An 18994-nucleotide genomic window follows, 5' to 3' on the forward strand; every position below is an offset into this window, starting at 1 on the left:
AACTCGAGGCATGCATTGTGTCATCCTCTGTTAACGTTTAATCCTTCTTTCCTTGATCAATGAGTAAACTATTAAACAAATTAGTATTTGAGCACGACCATTCATTTTATAGTCTTACTCAATCAAGAGGCCAATAATATTACTCATTTAATAAAGGAGGGCTAAAACCCATCTAGATCATTCATATTTCTCATAGATTCATAATGTACCCAATGTCTACTTTTATTATTACCCGTCAAGGATAACTTTCAATGGTATCAAAGTATATTAATTCTCTTATAGAAATATAATGATTTCAGGTCAAAGGACCAATACATCATTATCACTGTGAGATTAACTTATGATACTTTAAACATATAGTTTCGCACAACGGGTCAATCCAGCACTATGTATTTAATACATGTGCCTGTGTTTTGACTTTAGTATCACCATACCTATGATCAATGAGATGTGATCATCATCCAACAAACACACTAGTCTCAATGTATTTATTATCGTCCCTTAACAATAATACTTGACTAGGGACCTTTAGGAATATCAATACTATTCTCATAATCTCATTTCTAAGTCACGTACTTAGTGATATAGATTTTCATATCATATTCCAAGGACTTTTATTAATCTAACATCTTATCACAGAAAATAAAGATATAATAAATTACTAAATAATAATCCATATGATCATAATTAATAATCCAAATATTTCATAATATAAACATAATTGTGTTGTCTCTAGGGCACAAACACTAACATACACTTACTTACAACTTTCGAGATCTTAAGTGACTTAGCTTTCAATCCAAAACCGATTTCTCTCTAGTTTTTCCTTCTTTCTCACAAATCTCTTTTACCCACTAAACTTCATACTCATATCAATGGCAACCAAAAATCTTGTACCCTTTCTTCCCAAGGAAACCAACTTTCTTGCATTTCGGGATGCAAATCAAGCACCTGAAGTTTTTCAGTACTTTGTTAAGTTCTTTCTGAGACCTACTTTGTAGGTGCTCTAACTGCTAATCCTGTGTTGTACTTAGATGTGTTAGGTGATTTCTGGAACATAGCAACAACCAGGACAGTTGTGCATGAGAATCAAGCTGCAACTATAGTGATAAACTGCACAATTAAGGGACAACAAGTGGAAATTCTTGAGGATTATATCAACAAGGCTTTGGGCATTCCTACTGACAATCTGGTGGAGGCTCCAACTCAGGATGAGCTGTATGAGTTCATGGATTTCATAAAATTTTGAGAGGATTAATCTGGCCAACATGAACAAGAAATATCTGAGGAGGGAATGGTCATTCCTATTTGACTCTGTGATAAGGGCATTTACTTACAGAAAGTCAGGATTTGAAAACGTATCTAGTATTGTCCAGAAGCTGGTCTACTCCATGGCTCACGACAAACTATTAAATGTAGAACACTACATATTGGAGGAGCTGAGCACCGGGTTGACTATGCCCTTGGAATCAAGAGGTAAAGAGATCTTTCTGCCTAGATTTATTATGTCAGCTTTAAATTATAAAGTAAATGACATACATATGCTAGAAGGTGTAAACAGGACACTAGTTGGCAATTGTAAGCAAGTATCCAAAATTCTATTTGGATCACTTCTTACTAAGAATAAGGTTCCAATAAGTCTTCAGTTAACACCTTTCATGATTGAAAGATTTAAGACTTACCCTTATTTTATGCCAGACATGAGAAGTATTGGTAGTCAATCTAGCACAACTATGATCCCTGAACCTGTGGAAGTACAAATACAGGAACACCCACAGAGATCTTCCCAAGCTACAACCATTCCTTTAAAACCTTTAGAAGCTAGGCAACCAACCACCTCATCTTCTCAAATGGATGAGGTGAGTAAAAAGAAGAGAAATGGGGCAACCTTAATTGTAGTAACTGAGAGTGGTGAGGACATAGCTGAGAAAGAGTCACCCTTGGTCAAGAGATCCAAAAGGAGTAAATAAATTGAGCTGACCACTCTAGCCACCTCTACATCCTCCCAACAGGATGCAGTTGTAAAACCAACCAATAGTAAGTCTGCACAGCCTGCATAAGAAGCAATTCAAGTGTATGGTAGGAGAAACAAGGAAGGCACACACTGTGAGGACACATCTCTTGAAGCTCCCTCATTCATTCAGGGGAGCTGCCAACACTCACAACTAAGCATCAAATTCTTATGACTCAAATTTCTTCTATTCCAATTCCACTTGAACCCACTTTTAAGTGCAACAAAAATTAAGTGACTTAGCTCAAGAAACTTTGCTCACCATCCAAAAACTCCATTTAGATGGTGAGAGCCTACATGCTGGGGTAGACCTTGATGACACCATCAAAACCATGGGGGTTTCATCAGTTTTTACTGAAGACCCCATGGATATCTCTAATGCACCTTCATGTGCAAAATAGTCCTCACAGACTGAAAGGTTTGAGGGTAGTACTCCTGAGGGGGAGCTATCTAAATCATCTCCAATTCAATTGGAGGTTCCTCGTAAAGGGACAACTCCCCTCACAACTCTAGCAGAAATTGCCTTGGCAGTTGAAGCTAGGAGTACAATTGTTCATGATCCTATCATAGGGGAGGCAAGTATAGCACATTCAAGTGCCAGTGTGTTACAAGACACACAAGGGTTTGAGGCTGGCGTACATGACAGCAACCCAATCAAATCCCCTCCAATTCAATTGGTGGTTCCCACTACAAGTGGAGGACAACACACTGTCAAAAGCACAGAACAATCTGTGACTTCAGTCACAGGTGTTTCTGAACCATCCCCCTCACAACCTCACATTCTCTCTCAGTGGCTGCAAGAATCTGACTCTCAACCAACTTCTGTAGATGATCTACTAGTGGAGCAGATTTCTGGACTGACCAATATCTCTCAACATCTACTCACTTCTGATATGAGCAATCAGGACTATCAGGCCATCATGCTCACCTACAATGAAGATGTGTAGAAATCGAAAGAGAAGATTGTCAATGATGAAGAACATGATGGCAATGTGGATGCATGGCTATCTCAAGACTTTGTGTTGGAGATGGATCAAGTCTTGGCCAGATTCAGGGAAGAGTATGTGACTATCCTTGGAAGCAATACAAAGGCCTTGACTCCACAAGAAGTGTATGATGCAGTCACAGAAGTGCACAAAGCTCAACTCAAGGCTTTTCACCTCTTCGGTAAAGCTCTTGAAGTCAAATTGACTGGTCATGAAGACAGGATCAGGAAGATGGTAAGGGAAAAGCTGGATGAAATCATTCCCTCTCAAACTGAGATCAAAAATCAATTCAATCACTTCTCAGACCAAATGTTCAGATATGATCTCAATGGGGTAGATAAAGGCATGATACAACTCAAGGACTCCTTTGTTGCCTTGCACAAGCAAGTTCAAAATTATATCATTAACTCTACTGACACAAGGTTGAAGCTAGATCAGATGCACACTGCAAGATACACTCCTTCTTCCTTGGTCATGAATGAGATTCAGAAATTTGTGCAAGCTACAATGGGGTCATCTACTGCTGTCTCTACATCAAGCTCCCATCAACCTGCATCTACTTCAACAAATCTTCAGATTCAAACTCTACAAGGTCAAGTCACAGCATTGCAAGACTCCAACTCTTCTCTCACTGCACAAGTTCAGGCCTTGACATCTCTTGTAAAGATCCAACAAATAGATATCCAAACCCCGGTGGACTCCCATAAGCATCTTCAAATGCAGAATTCTATAGCTTTGGAAGTCATCATGGGCAAATTCAATATACCACTACCTTCTCTACCTGAACATGTAAGGCCTGAAATCCCTATTCCCCTCCTCATGCCTCTCAACTAGACTAAGGGGGAGATAGAGGCTAGCTTGGCACAATCAAGGTCATCTCATCAAAAAGTCTAGGGTGCTAAAAATAAATTATCTAGTGAAGTTGATCTTGACATGGAGAGACTTATTAGGGCTGCTGAAGGACCTAGTCTTAGCAGAGAGTTTGATGAACTACTCAAAGCCTTAAAAGCTTCTCTCAACAACAATCACTTCATATATAAAAGGCCCTGGACAAGACAATTAATTTCATAAGTGTAATCATGGTCAATCAGGACAACTTTTTACATAAGAGAATAGTGATCAATGCAAATGACTCAGGGACAGACAGATGTATGCAGGTGTCCCTCAATTACCTTGTCTCAAGGAGGGCATCTGAGTTAGATATCTTCATCATCAAAGTTAAAGTTATAACTCGTGAAGATACCGTGCTATTAACTGAATTGAGAGATGCTCAAGTGGCTGCCTTTCCTGAAGCATATCTGCAACCAAGCACAGGTATATCATATATTTGTCTAAATACCAAATAATTCAAATATTTTAATATCCCCAAATAGTGTGTCATGAGTAACAAGAAGCTTATCATGATCCTTGGAACTGGTTTAAAAACCAAGAAGAACAAGAACAATGATGATATGGAATTGATAAAGCTACTGAGGAGATATTTGGATAATGCAGAAGCCAACTTGCCCAAAACACAGATCAACAAGGATGATTTGGATGATGATGAGCAGAAGAAAGTTGATCAAAATCCTTCTGGCTCAAATCCAAGTCAATCCAGTAAGCCATCTGGTAGCAAGAGTGGAGAGAAGAAGAAGGAGGATGACAAGAAAGATGAAGAAAAGAAGAAAAGAAGTGAGAGGAGAAGCAAAAAGCTTCATGATGGCTCAGAACCACATGAAACCCTAAAAATCCAAACACAACTAGCTCAAACCTCAGCTCAACCTAAAACATCAACTATCTCAAACATCAAACCACCTCAAACCTCAAAGCCAAAATTTCTGTACAAACAAACATCCAACTCTTTCCTAAAAATTCCAATCACCTCAAGCCAAACTAATTTGAAGAAAATGACAACCCTGCCTTTAGCTAAACCTTTACTAAAATTCAAGTACAAATCTATTGGGAGAAAACCTAAAAAAGTCAAGTCTACAAAGAAAGAAGAATTCATTGAAAGGGCCATCTGGAATTGCTTTAAAGAGTCTGACTTTCTACCTCTAAATTGGTGCACCTCAGATGAAGACCATTTCCAACATCTAGCTGAGGAAATTGTTAGAGTCTGGGTTGTATCTCTGAGAGAAGTTAGAATTTATTTTGAAGATGGGATATTCACTTTTCTTGGCAATGACTTATTGGATTCTTTGTCTCCAACAGAAATTAAGATGGTGATAAGCTTGCTAAAGGACAAGGATACTGCTACAAGGGCATGGAGATCAGTTCTAGCTGGATGGTTGATTGAAAGGGAGGAAACAAAGAAAAGAAATGAGGTTGAAGCTGAAGAAAGATGAAGGAGGTATGATGAAGAGATTGAGATGTACACAAAAAGATCCGAAGAGTTGAAAGCAAAAGGAGTGAGTAGAATCTCCAAAGATGGAAGATTTCTAAACATCAAAGCTGGTGGATTCTCAAGATTCTATATAGAATTTCTAGACAGTGGTTATCCTAAGGTAGCAAGAAAAAACTTGTAGAAGCTCTAATTGGAACACCTATTATAGAAGAACTTGAACTTCTTGACCACTTAAAGGATCAACTTAGAGAAGAAGCAGACACAAAAACCGTCTTAACCTAATACTTGTAACCATTGAACCTTGTAAATCTTATGTTGTACAAAAATTGTAATTCTATCAAGTTTTGTGTATTAATTTTATTTTCCATAATTTCAAACTTGGGTTAGTCTTGTTAACATGCATGAATTTGTATTAAACAATCTTCTCACAAATTGGGGGAGATTGTTGTATTAAACATGTTTGTACCTTAACAAGACTAAGATAATTTGTCAACCCTAATTAAGTTGTATTATTATCTAAATTTGTATTTTGTACTTGTAACATTTAAAGTCTGTAAAAATGCAAAGGAGCAGACTGGAGTCTTTTTCCTGAAACAGTATCAAGCCTAAGAATTCTATCTGGAAGAAGATCAAGGTGATTATGCCTCAGAAGAATTTTGAAGAAGTTTGGAGTTGAATAAATATGTTTGGTTAAAAATACTCCAAGTCAAAATCTCTACAAGTCACAGATTTAGTGTTATAGAGAAGTCATTCGAGAACTCCAAATGACTTATCGAGAAGTCAGGAAAGCTACTAGAGAACTCAGAGAGATATCGACAAGTCAAGAAGAAGACATGAAGGTTGGAGATATCGATAAGTCATTTTTCACTAGAGAACTAAGAGTTATCGACATGTCTACATTCATTAGAGAACTCTGAGTTATCGATAAGTCAAAGTTCACTAGAGAACTCAGAGATATCGATAAGTCAAAATTCACCAAAGAACTCTAAGTTGTCGACAAGTTAAAGTAAAGATATGATGCTGAGAGATCTCGACAAGCCAAAGTTTCATTCGAGAACTCAGAGACCTCTATAAGTCAAATTCACTAGGGCATTAGAGATCTCGATAAGTCATTATACTTATCGAGATATCAAGATCTCTATATGCCTAATTGGAGATCTCGAGTGAAATTCTCAAAGTACAAAATCACAAACCAGTTTAGTATTCAAGATAAATAATCAACAAACAATCCAACCAGCTGGATTGACAAGTTTACAAAAAGCAGCTTGAAGAATGTGCAAGATCAATGGTGAAGATTAACTGACAGAGAAAGATCAAGATAATCACAGGATGCTAAAGATATGCTAAGTCAGAAATGGAGGATCTACTAATCTATAAATAGAAATGACAAGTGACAGTTTAGAAAAGCTAATATCATGTCTTATTGTACACTGTGTAAACCAACAGTTAACTGAATTATAAAGTTAACACTAGTCCTTCAGTCAGTAGTAACAATTTAGATAGAAATCTTGTAACTCTTTCAAGAAGAAACTAAGCTCTTTATCAACAAAGAGCCTAAAAATTTTGTAGCAAAACATTCTTAATTTTAATATAAAATTAAGTGAGTTTTGAAAAGATTGTGTTCTTGTTTATTGCATGTTTATTTACTGCATTAACACATCGTTTCTACACGATTAAATTTACTTTGTTCAACAAAAAATATTCAAGAAAAGTTCAAAAACAGAAAAACACATTCACCCTCCCCTCTGTGTGTTATTCATTTCCTAACAGGTTGTCTCAAATATCAATTTGGAACACCATTGATGTGTTATATATTGATGTATTATTTTGATTAATAATATAAATTGGTACGTAAATTTTCCTGTCAAATATATTATTGTGTGTGTAAAATGAAAAGCACAAGTTAGAAAGAGCCAAAAGGCCCCCTTGGAAGTTTTAATAGAAAAGACCAATTTCATTGGATCCCTTTTTGTCGAATCAAGTTGCTTAATTATATAGGAAAAAAAATTTGGACCACATTTTCTCTCTCTTTCTAATGGTCATTCTGGTCATATGGAAATATAAAAAACAATAATTCAAAAAACACTTTACAAAAAAAAATTCAAAAGAATACGTTTAAAGCACATAAATATATGTACCAAAATTATAACATTAATAAGAAAATAAAACGAGCACTAATTTACTTTTTAAAACTTGATCATTTAAAAAAAGTTATATAATTTTATGTTTATTTATACAAAGAAACTGTTGCACGATATAATAGATGAATTATTGGTAGACAAATAATTAGGACTATAAGTTGATTATAAATGATTACTGGTCACTTGTAACACTCCCCTAAAAAAATTATTTTCAGAACTTTCTATTAATATTTTAATATTATAATTATTTGACAATATTTTAACATTCCTATCACTCTGAAATTTATTATCAGCCAAAAAGTGGATATTCTAACACCATTACACTTAGAGATGAAAGTCAGGTCACTTCGAGGTTGGGTAATGCTAACCCGTCCCCGACCGACCAGCGACTTCATACCTAATCCCCATCCCGACTCATTTCCCATCAGGGACTATATATTATTCCCTATCCGCGACCCAAACGGGGAATAAGGATCTCCGCGGATAATCGATGATATTTTTTTTAAATCAAAATTATTATTAAATAACTTTTTTATGCAAGATGTAGAAAAAAGTAGCAAAAACTAAATATTATACTGCAAATTCTAATAATTTTGTATTTTGATACATGAAATATTTATGTAAAATTAAAGTATAGTACTTCACTTTGACCTTATAGTTTGAAAAAGATAATGTCTAAAAACATCTATAATAATATAAAAAATGCAAATTGTCATCAACACTGACATTTTTGAAGAGAAACAAGAATATATAAATATATTGTAGAGCGGGGAAAAATCGGGCCGGGGATGGGAATTGGACCGAGTAGACATTAAAAACCGTCCCCGGCCCGTTTCCTGATTTTTTTTCTAAATTTGTCCCCGTTTCCCTGTCCGTACTCGCAAAAATTCTCAGATTTCCGTCATTATCGGTGTGGGGATTGGAGCAGGATTGATCTGGATGGAGTCAGTACCCATCCCTAACTACACTCACTTGAAACTCAATATCCTAACACTCCTAACACTCTGTAAAAGCCTATTTATTTTTCGAAAAACTGATCGCCGACATTCATTTTTGAAGAGAGAATGTCGGGAGTGTAGTGGAGTCATACCTGAGCCTTTTCCACCATCTTTGAACTGCGATATTATGTAAAGAAATTTGAACTGTGATATCTTGTAAAGAAATTTTAAAAATTTAAGATATTAGAGAAATTTCTTATCAAAATTTCATATTAATATTTCGTCAGTAGAATTAATAATATTTTTAATATTAAATTATATATTATTAATAATATTTTATTAACATGCAATAAGAAGTTATTTGAGTAATTTTGAAATTATAGGTATTAATAAAATTTACGTCCACACCAGTTCCCCCTCTTCACCTTTTTCCTTTCTTATCTCTTGGCAATGACATTGCTGCAAAAAGATACATAAAAATGACACGTTTAGACGTTAGAGGGTAATTAATGTAATGTAATCTCATTAAGCTGTAAAGATTGCATCAAACGTAATAAACAGGTAGCACACCTTCTAAGAAATTCTTGTATATATATTTATAGAAAGTGAAAGGATATTTCTTCTCTCATATTCTGTTGATGTCATGTCACACACAAGAGAAATACTGAGGCCTCCTGAAGCGTTCTTGCAATGAATCTCAAATAATGAGTTTTTATTATTTTATTGAATATTTCCTATTACTGAAATGAGTGCTCGTCCATTAAAATAAATCTACGAATAAAAAAATAATTAGAGACCTTTTTGCAGAGTACATAGCATTGCTCCTTGTATGATGGAGTTGGCGATCAAACAAGAGGTTTGGTCTTATCTCCTATTTTCGTATTCTCATATCTCTCCTATGCCACTTCATCACCAACTCCCTCAATTTTTATTTTAAAAATTTTAATTTAAAAATGATCTTTTAATTTATTTATTAGAAAAAATACAACATACTCACATTATTTAACTGATGATTTATCATTGACGCGTCACTAAAATAAAAAAATAACTAGAATCTACACATGTGGTCTATATACACCGAGTCAACTCAACGTATCTCAATGAAATAATGTGTCCGTTTCAAAAATCTTAAAATAAGTAATCTATGATTTAAATCGAATAAGTGTCTGATAAGTGATAAACTGATAAATATTTATAAATTTTATAAGTGTTTGGATAATTTAACTTATAGGTCATAATTTTTTTTATTTAAATGAATAAAATAAATATTTTTTAAATATAATTATCTTAATTCTTATATTTTAATTTTGATTAACATTTTAAAAAATATATTTTAAAACTAAAATTGATAAAATTTAAAAATAAAAAATAAGTTGAGAAAAAGTACGTCGTTATTAACATTCAACGTATCAATTTATAAGTTATAAATTCAGCTTATAAAATTTGCCAAACGCACTATAAGTAATCTTTACCAAAAAGTAGACATAGTTTTCTTAAAATTTTAATCCTTTTATTTTAATTATTATGAGCTCTTAGATTTTCTCAGTGGGCTAAAAAGCACTCTTGTCCTGATGGGCCATATGGAGTGATCTGTTTTTACCAGAGCCCAAAAGTTAGTTAATAAATATCAAACAAAGCCCAAGACCCAAGCTAACTGAGCTAACCGAGTTGACGAGTCAACTCAGCCACTTACACAGATTCATTTACAAAACCACTGAGTCACATTTTAACCAATGAATTTTTTCAGTCTCAATCACTTAACCAATCCGATCTACACAGACCCCACATGGAGCTCATCAAGATTTGAGCTTTAATTATTCAAAAAACCCTCAAATTTACATAAAGGTGACATTTTTATTTATTTAAAGTTCTTGAAAATTCAAGAAAAAATGTATAATTGTTATGTTACTTCAAGTGTATCAGTTAGATGTAAAGGGTCTTTTTCATATTCATATGTTGATGATTATAGTTGTGATAATAGATGTTATGTTAATCAGAGTTTAGTTGCAAATTCATGTTGTTGTGGTGCTTGTTGTGGTGCTAGTTCTTTGTATAGAGTGCCTGTAAGTAATGCATTTTTGTGTGGTCAGAGACAGTCTAGTTTGATTCAGTTTGCACCTAGTAGGAGGTTGGTTTTAGGGGGATTGAATACGGGGTTTTTGCGATTGCCCGTGTGTGATTTTAGTGGGAATGTGGGGTTTAGGAAGAGTTGTGGTTTTGGGGGTTTTTCGAGGGTGCCCGTGTGTGATGATGGGAGAAGTGGTGATTATCGAAAGAGGCGTGTTTTTGAGGAGAGGGGTTTTGTTGGTAGGTTAGGGAAGGGGATGTATGGGTGTAATGTGGATGATGCAGAAGTTATACTTGACTTGTTGACGGAGGAAGTTGATGAGGAGTGTTTAGGTGTTAGGAAGAGGAATGTTAGGAGGGTGCGGTTGGAAGAAATTGAAGACGGAGAGAGGGGAAGTAGTTCTTCTTTTGTTAAGAGGCGAACGAAAGATGTTAAATCAGGTGTACGTAAGGGTATTTTGAAACGTGAGGAGGAATTTTTGAAGTTGCAGTCTAGGGAGGAAGATGCGAGGGAGAAAGAGGAGAGGAGGAGAGAAAAGAGGGAAAGTTTTTCTAGGGGTGAGAGGCGGAGTAGGTTAATGAGTGAGAGTGATACGAGACAGACAGAAGGTAGGAGGCAAGGGAGTAGGGAAACTTTTTCTAGGGGTGAGAGTCGTAGTAGTTTAAGGAGTGAGAGCGATGCAAGACAGAAAGAAGAAAGGAGGCAAGAGAGTAGGGAAACGATTTTTGGAGGTGACAGTCGTAGTAGGCTAAGGAGTCAAAGTTCTGGAGGTACATCTTATTATTCAGTGTCTGATTCAGGCGAGTTTGAGGATGAAAGAAAAGTTCAGGCCAAGCATGTTGGCTTTGTGGGAGAATCATCAAGTGGGCATGGGAGGGATCACCGGGAAAGTAGTTATGATAGGGAAGTCACTGAGGATGTTTATAGAAAAAGGGTTTATGATGAGGAACAGAAGGTCTTCTTGGATAAGGGATATGATTCAAACAGCTTGTACTCAGAAGCGGGTGGTGTTGATTATAATTTGAGAAAAAAGTCTGAGAAGAAGCTTGATGCAGAGTTGATTGAACAGACCAAGTATCGGAATAATTCAAGATTATCGGATTTCCGTGAAAGTGGTAATGAAAAATCTTTCGATGTGCTTAAGCAATATGATAACAGAAAAGAAATGTCAAGTTCAGTTGAGAATGTTGATGCAACAAGGCAGCAATATAGACACACAAATCAACAAGTAGGTGTACTTCCCGAGTCGAGAACAAAATATAAACAGTTTTCCGAGTTCCCAGACATCCATGATACTGCTGTTCAAACAGCTTCTGTCTCCCAAATCCAGTATAGTGGCAAGAAAGAAGGCTTACATGGATCTTCAAATTTTGTTCAGAATACAGCTAGGGAACAGCTTATAACAGATAGCCTTCTTACCAGAGAAGAAGAGTATAGAAGGGATTACCAGAGACATGATAAGTCATCAGAAATTCAAGAAATTAATAGAGAGGCCTTGATTTCACAGCGACAATCTGAAACCAGAATGAAGAACCTGAGAGATGATGAAACTTTGGTTCCAATATCAGTTGATAATTCTATCGAGCAACATGGCCAAGCAGGTCAGCATAAAACCATCCAAATTGGATCAAGTGGAGAAATTCAACAGCCGACGGGAATATCAAATACCCAAAACATCAATATTCAAAACACTTTCATTTCACAGAATAAATCTGACAGTAGAATAAGGATAGAAAGTTTAGAGTCTGAAGGAACTTCATATCCAGAAGCTACTAGAAGAACAGGATCTATGAAGGAACCCCAAAGCTTTCCAAGTCAGACTGATGCTGAAGTAGCTTCTAGTTCTGGAAGGCGAAGAGGTAGTCAAGAAAGGTATTCCCCAGTTGTAAAACTGGATGACAAATCCAAGTATAATCTTATTGATGACAGGGTCATGCGCAGAGGAGCACCAAGAGAGACCCAGCGGCCTACTAAGATGACAAGTTCTCGTGTCGAGATGTCAAAAGAGACATTTAATTCAAGCTCATCATTCAGATTAGGCTCTCAGGTTGATTTGGATCCAAGTAATAACACAAGCTCAAGTTCAACAGCTAGAGCTCGACAGCCAACTGGTTGGCATGGAACTGATGATTCTCATAGCGAAAATTTTGGAAGTGGCTCTAGTACAATATACATGCCAGCGTTAGATAATTCTCCAGATACGCAGCATGAAGTTCTTGGTGGATCTAGAAGTGGGACTCATAACAGTATGGTAAAGTCTCTCACTCATGAAGATGCTATAGGTTCAGCAGCTCGAATGCAACGATCCTCTACGGAGTTTGTCGGTGACTTTGTTGATGAGTTAAGGCATGAAGTTTCCACTTCCGAAGTCAAGAAGGAGAGAACTAATCAAGGAAAGTTGGTGCATGAGAGTGAGTCAAATAAACAAAAAGGCTCTGGCCTACATAGTTCTGGTGATTATGAACAAAAAGACCATGATCCTATGGACATGTCTCAGGGATCTGGAGCCAAAGGGCCTTCTGATGAGATGTGGGATGTTACTGGTCCATCTATACAGGAATTTAGCAAAACAGAAGATTTGCCAGAGGTCACAACTACGTCTGAAACAAGTGGTGTTAAGAGGAGTGGCAGGTCCATGTGGAATGTGATATCAGATATAGTTCGACTGCGCTGGGCTTCAAATTCCGAAACCAATAACTTGAGGGCTGGTGGAAAAAGTTCATCAGGTCAGTCTACAAGCACCGATGCATGGTTTTCTGGTCACGAACCAGATGAAAATAATGATGAGAACAATACTCAGGGAAGAGAAACTGTACTGCAAGAGTCCTCTTCTGTTGACCAGAAACAGTATGGAGGATTTCATGCTCTTAATCAAGGGGAACTGTTCGGCTTTAAGAGATCGAAGGACAAGATAGAGGTTGCGGAATCAGGTGTTCCATTTTCTTCAGTTAACGAGAGTGTCTCATCCCAAGGAAATTTGTCACTTGATGTTAAAGAAACTGTTGGAAAACATTCTGAAGGTACTTCTGGAATAGTGAAACCAGAATCAGCACCTATGATGCCTTCTAAAAGCATGAAAGCGTCTCCTCCCGCAGTACACGAAATCTCAGAACCTGAATCATTACTTCCATTGCATGCTAGCAGCGCGAGAACGTATCCCCATATTGTACAGGAAGTCTCAGAACCCAAGTCATCACTTCCATTGCCTGCTATGCGCATGAGAAGGTCTACCCCTGTTGTACAAGAAATTTCAGAAGCTGGTGAAGCTGATGCCTCAGGCGGAGGTACAGTTGCTCTTTCAGCGCAACAAGGTTCCATCAATGTGACTGAGAGTTCAGTCTCCGAGGGTAGGACTGGAGAAATGAAACAAAAGAAATTTCAGAGGACCAATCAAGTTCTGAGAGATAGGTCTACCCCTACTGCACAAGAAATCTCAGAAGCTGGCAAAGAGAATGCATCAGGCAGTGGTACAATAGGTCTGTCCGGCCAATCAGGTTCTGGAGATGCGACTGAAATTTTAATATCTGAGGGTAAGACTGGAGAAATGAAACAAAGGAAATTTCAAAGGGCCAAACAAGTTCTGAAAGATAGATTTGATGAATGGGAAGAGGCTTATATATTTGAAACTGAACAGCGGAAAAATGATGAAACATTCATGAGGGAAGCATTGATTGAAGCCAAAAAAGCTGCTGATGTTTGGGAGGTGCCTGTTGGTGCTGTTCTGGTACAACATGGGAAAATCATTGCTCGTGGTTACAATTTGTAAGTTGCACTGGGATGGGCATTCCTCGAATTTCTTGTACAATTAATTTCCTCTGCTTGTGTTAATTGTCTGTCTGTATCTCTATTTCAGAGTAGAAGAGTTGCGTGATTCCACTGCTCATGCTGAGATGATTTGTATTCGAGAAGCTTCGAACATACTTCGATCATGGAGGCTTGCGGTGATTTTCCTTTCTGTTTGAGATTTAAAATTATTAAGGACTAGTTGGTCATTTTTCTCTTTGTAATGTGTAAAAACAAGAGTCTGAGTATGCCATTGTGTTTTGGATTAATCAACCACTTCCCTAATCTCTCAGTCCCTCTGCCGGCTGCAATTTTGTTATCAAGGTTTATTGTTTGAATGGACTTTACAGCACACTAAATTATTTCGTTTAGCTTAAAAATCTTTAAGAATATTGTACTTCTTAATTGTATATCTTACTATATTGTTTTGAGTAAGAAGAAATTGTTTTTAATCATCTAAACCTGTTATTTTATGGTTATTTACCCAACATTTACATTGCCTTTTATCAGGATACTACACTATATGTAACTCTTGAACCATGCCCAATGTGTGCCGGAGCTATACTTCAAGCTAGGATCGACACTATTGTTTGGGGTGCTCCAAATAAACTCCTAGGAGCTGATGGCAGCTGGATTAGGTATGCAATTTAAACTGGGTTCTCTACTGTCATGCTAGATGATTGACTTCGTTTATATTGACATTATGTAATTGAAATGGACATTTTAGCTGGAATGCCAAGATGCTTATGTTTGAAAGACTATAATATCTAGTGTATTTTAAAAAACGTCAAGTTCATGCAAGTTATTTGCTTAAGATTGGTTCAGTTTCTATTCTGCATGTAGAACTCAGCTGTATACCCTGAACAATGATGATTACTCAGACGTTGTAATCACAAAATCAATTCATGTCAGAGTACAAGTTCCCAAGTTGGATTTTCATCTTGGCAGTGTAACGAGACTCTTTATTTGTGTGTGTGTGTGTATTCATTCTGTCTTGTGCTGTGATTGGCGCAAAACATGTATACATCCTATATTTCATTTATTAGGATTTTTTTAAGGATTTTATAACTTCGCTTTGGAATCGCATGCTTATTACCAATCAGACAAACGGTCAAAGAATTTAATATGTTCAAGGACCTTGTAGCTGAAATGTTCTTAATTAATAAAATCTATATCATACTGTAGCCAGGCTTTTCAGTCGCATGATATAAAATTGTATAACTTTGGTTTAGAGGTGCGGGTGAGGTTACTTTGAAATTAAGTTCATCATTTTTGTGCTTTCCATTTACCAATGCTTACAGTTGTAGCCAGTTACTCCAAAGTATAACACATCCTGTTTGTGTTTTCCATTTTTGGAATACAAAAATATAGAAATAGCCCAGGGACATGGCCCCGATAATAGGTACTCGTTCTTGCTTTTCCCATGTGGTAAGGGTCAAAATGCGGGAGTTCAAGTCTCATGAAAGACATTTACACATCATGTGCAAGTTTAGGGTAACAAAGAAAGAATATCCGAAAATTATTAAATGCACTAATTTATTTCTGAACTTTTGGTCTTCTTGTATACTTGTCCTAAATTTTGGATTTGATATTGATGAGTTTTTAGCACTTCCTGGTATTATTGTGTTTTTGCTAATTTTCTTGGTATAAACAAATATGCACCTGTAATTGTTGTTGGCAGGCTGTTTCCCGGTGGGGGTGAAGGGCACAGTGTCTCAGAAACAGCAGACAAGGCAGCTACTCCGGTTCACCCATTTCACCCAAATATTAAACTTAGACGTGGGGTATTGGCCTCAGAATGTTCGGACGTTATGCAGCAGTTTTTCCAACTACGGCGAAAGAAAAAAGACAAGAAACCGGACAAGAAACCAGATTCGCCAACAGAAACACCACCACCTTCATGTCTTCCCATCTCAACCCGTCCTTCCAAACTTCTCACCAAGATGCACGATGCTTTCCACATCATGTTCTGTTTGTAAAAGATCAGAGTGAATTATGTTCTACTACGTGGAGGTTATAAGTTAATCCTTGCAGAAATTTTTGTAATGATCATGTTTAAGGTAGGTGTTGCTTCTATTACAAGTCTCATGCAAGGGTAAAGTGAAACGATATAATTCAATAGTGAATGATGAGGATTTGTATGATTGGATGGAATACCAATTGACAGGCTTTTGTTAGAATTAAGGTGAAGGAAGCTGGGTACTGTGTCTGTGGGTCACTTTTTGTTTTGTATTTTCAGCATGCATAAACTCGGGTTTTTGCTTCAATTTGTGCAGGTGGGGGTGGGCTCAAATCATTCTTAAAGAGGTTTTGGTTACCAACCTAAAAATAAACCAAATTAAGCATACTTATTATATCTCACTCGTAAATAGGGTTCGAGGAGGGATTTATCCCGAATTTAACCTCACTAGTGTGTGTGTCAATCTATAAAACAGCCAGTCAGCGAGATTTTTTTAATTGTAAACCAACATGTGTGTCCGCAACATATTTAGTTTTACGGTAGCTTGGTTTAGAAATGAGAAGAGTGATGATAACCAAAGGTTAAGCTGGCACGAAAGGCGCAAAGCCAAGGCAAGTAGACAAATTTACAAGCAAAGCAATAGATGAATTATGAGCAGTATCATCAATTCATCACTAGGTTTATTGAATGCTAAACATGCTGGTCTGTTACGCCATATCTAATGACCCCATCAAACCCAGTTCTTTCTTTGTTTAACATCCACATCTGCAGTTGCTCAATCATTACAGAAGATGTATGCTTCAATGTTTTAAATTTCCTGCCTCTCTTTTTTGGTGGGATGTTGTACCATATCATGATTGATACTTTTCTCCAATCAACGTTTCACCACACTTTTCACTTCTACAACTCCTTTCTTAGGTTCATAATTTCTATAAACTCGGAGACTTCCAACCAATTTTGTTCAGCAACAAATGGCTTCACTAACATTGATCAGAGTATTTGCTTGCCTTGGCCTTGTGCTATCCATTGCTAACGGACAATCTCCAGCTGCTACACCTACCACGCCTATTGTGACACCCCCGCCAACCACCACGACACCTCTACCATCTACAGCACCAACTGTAGTACCTCAACCACCTACAACAATAGCAGCAACACCTCCTCCGGCAACTACCCCTGCATCAGCACCACCACCTAAGATAACTCCAGTTTCGAGCCCTATTGTCCCACCCCCTCAAATCTCACCACCACAGCCACCACAGAGTCCACCTACCTCAACTCCAGTACAAGCACCAGCCTCACCACCACCACCTGTTTCAGCTCCAGCCCCAGCTAAGCAACCGCCATCTCCAGCGCCTGTGAAGGCGACCCCTGCACCAGCACCTGCCAAGGTAGCACCAGTTTCACCACCAGCCCCTGCTCCAGCCCCAAAAGTCCAGTCCCCAACCCCAGCACCAACAACATTACTACCCTCACCAACACCAGCACCAGCTCCTAGCAAGCACAAGAAAAAGCACAAGCACAAGCACAAGAGACATCATCATGCCCCTGCACCAGCACCAACAGTACAGAGCCCTCCAGCACCACCTACAGTTGCAGACTCGGATGATACAGCACCAGCACCATCACCAACTCTAAATTTGGTAATGTCATTACAACCATGCACCCTAACTAATTTATTTTCCTTCATTACATATTATTATATCATATTTAATCCGTCAAAGTTGCTTAATTTTGCTTTAAATGATCACAGAGCGGAGCGAAGACACTTTTGCAACAAGCGGGAAAACATGGAATACAGGCAATTACTGCAATGTTGGCTGTCAGTATGCTGATTTTTACAGTGTAGCCCCTGATAAAAGTCCGATATTACAAAGAATGTTGTAGCAAGAGATTGATTCTATTGTTTGACATAGGAATGATAAATAAAAAGTTGAATTCAACCATTTCTTATATATAATTCTCCATGCAATTCAAACTAAAAGATTGAGAACTATGTCACAAATTATCAGCTACCGCAAAATTAATACCCTATATGCATGTTAACATCCCCAGCGCGCTCATATCCTCTCCACATGTTTTAAGATCTGGATGAATTTATAATCTCTCAATATGGCTAAATTCCCAACTACTTAGAACACAAATCATTACATAGACTAAACATTTCTTTAGAGTATATGTCCATACAGAAAATGAACATCTTATACTCTTGTAATTAGTTTAAACCAGGTAGGGTGTTAGCACTTCCGCAACGAATCTCTTATATTTAAATTAATTAGTGATACTTAACTACTTAACATTCACAACTAACCATGCAAAACTTATCATTTAAATGATATTGTTAATGCAAATCTGCTTAATATGAGTTAAACCTACATAAAATATAACATGGTGTTTTACAATACGATAAGTAATCCTACAAATTCTAGAGTTGCTAGCTCAGCCGAGTCAGCACATTGCCTACTTGAGACTCAAACATGAAATTTGCAGCAAAACGAAATATGCATGAGAGGCAGCTACATGTGACTTGTGTTTTTAACAGAAAAACAAAATATTTAACATTTTCATTTGCATGCACTTGCTACTAATCAAATTATTCATGAAAACTGAAATTAAACATCTCAGACAAAAGTTATAAATATGCAATATATCCTAAAAAAGCGGATGTTTGAATTCTAAAAAAAATGGAGGAAACTATGCTACATATTTTTAATTTTATTTTTATTTAAAAGGATTTTCATTGAATTACTTCTTTTATGATATGCAATATTTTTAACTTTTAAT

The 18994-nt window shown here is 36.8% G+C and overlaps 2 protein-coding genes across 2 annotated transcripts; both read left to right on the forward strand.

Moving 5' to 3' along the window:
- Positions 1-10122: 10122 nt before the first annotated feature.
- On the forward strand, positions 10123-16394 carry LOC141673817 (uncharacterized). Its single transcript, XM_074480553.1, has 4 exons — positions 10123-14229; positions 14321-14408; positions 14761-14888; positions 15932-16394. Exons 1-4 carry the CDS (start codon positions 10289-10291, stop codon positions 16227-16229), a joined length of 4455 nt encoding a protein of 1484 aa, XP_074336654.1. The 5' UTR covers positions 10123-10288; the 3' UTR covers positions 16230-16394.
- A 683-nt stretch (positions 16395-17077) lies between these two features.
- LOC141673823 (uncharacterized) lies at positions 17078-18194 on the forward strand. The gene is made up of 2 exons (XM_074480561.1): positions 17078-17853; positions 17964-18194. Exons 1-2 carry the CDS (start codon positions 17182-17184, stop codon positions 18057-18059), a joined length of 768 nt encoding a protein of 255 aa, XP_074336662.1. The 5' UTR covers positions 17078-17181; the 3' UTR covers positions 18060-18194.
- The last annotated feature ends 800 nt before the right edge of the window (positions 18195-18994 follow it).

Source organism: Apium graveolens, chromosome 1 (assembly GCF_009905375.1).
Source record: "Apium graveolens cultivar Ventura chromosome 1, ASM990537v1, whole genome shotgun sequence".
Classification (NCBI taxonomy): Eukaryota; Viridiplantae; Streptophyta; class Magnoliopsida; order Apiales; family Apiaceae; genus Apium; species Apium graveolens.

Coding starts and splice junctions, on each gene's coding strand:
- LOC141673817 (XM_074480553.1), top strand. CDS start 10,289: ATGTATAATTGTTATGTTACTTCAAGTGTATCAGTTAGATGTAAAGGG. Junction 14,230..14,320: donor ATTGCTCGTGGTTACAATTT/GTAAGTTGCACT, acceptor TCTCTATTTCAG/AGTAGAAGAGTTGCGTGATT. Junction 14,889..15,931: donor GCTGATGGCAGCTGGATTAG/GTATGCAATTTA, acceptor TGTTGTTGGCAG/GCTGTTTCCCGGTGGGGGTG.
- LOC141673823 (XM_074480561.1), top strand. CDS start 17,182: ATGGCTTCACTAACATTGATCAGAGTATTTGCTTGCCTTGGCCTTGTG. Junction 17,854..17,963: donor CATCACCAACTCTAAATTTG/GTAATGTCATTA, acceptor AAATGATCACAG/AGCGGAGCGAAGACACTTTT.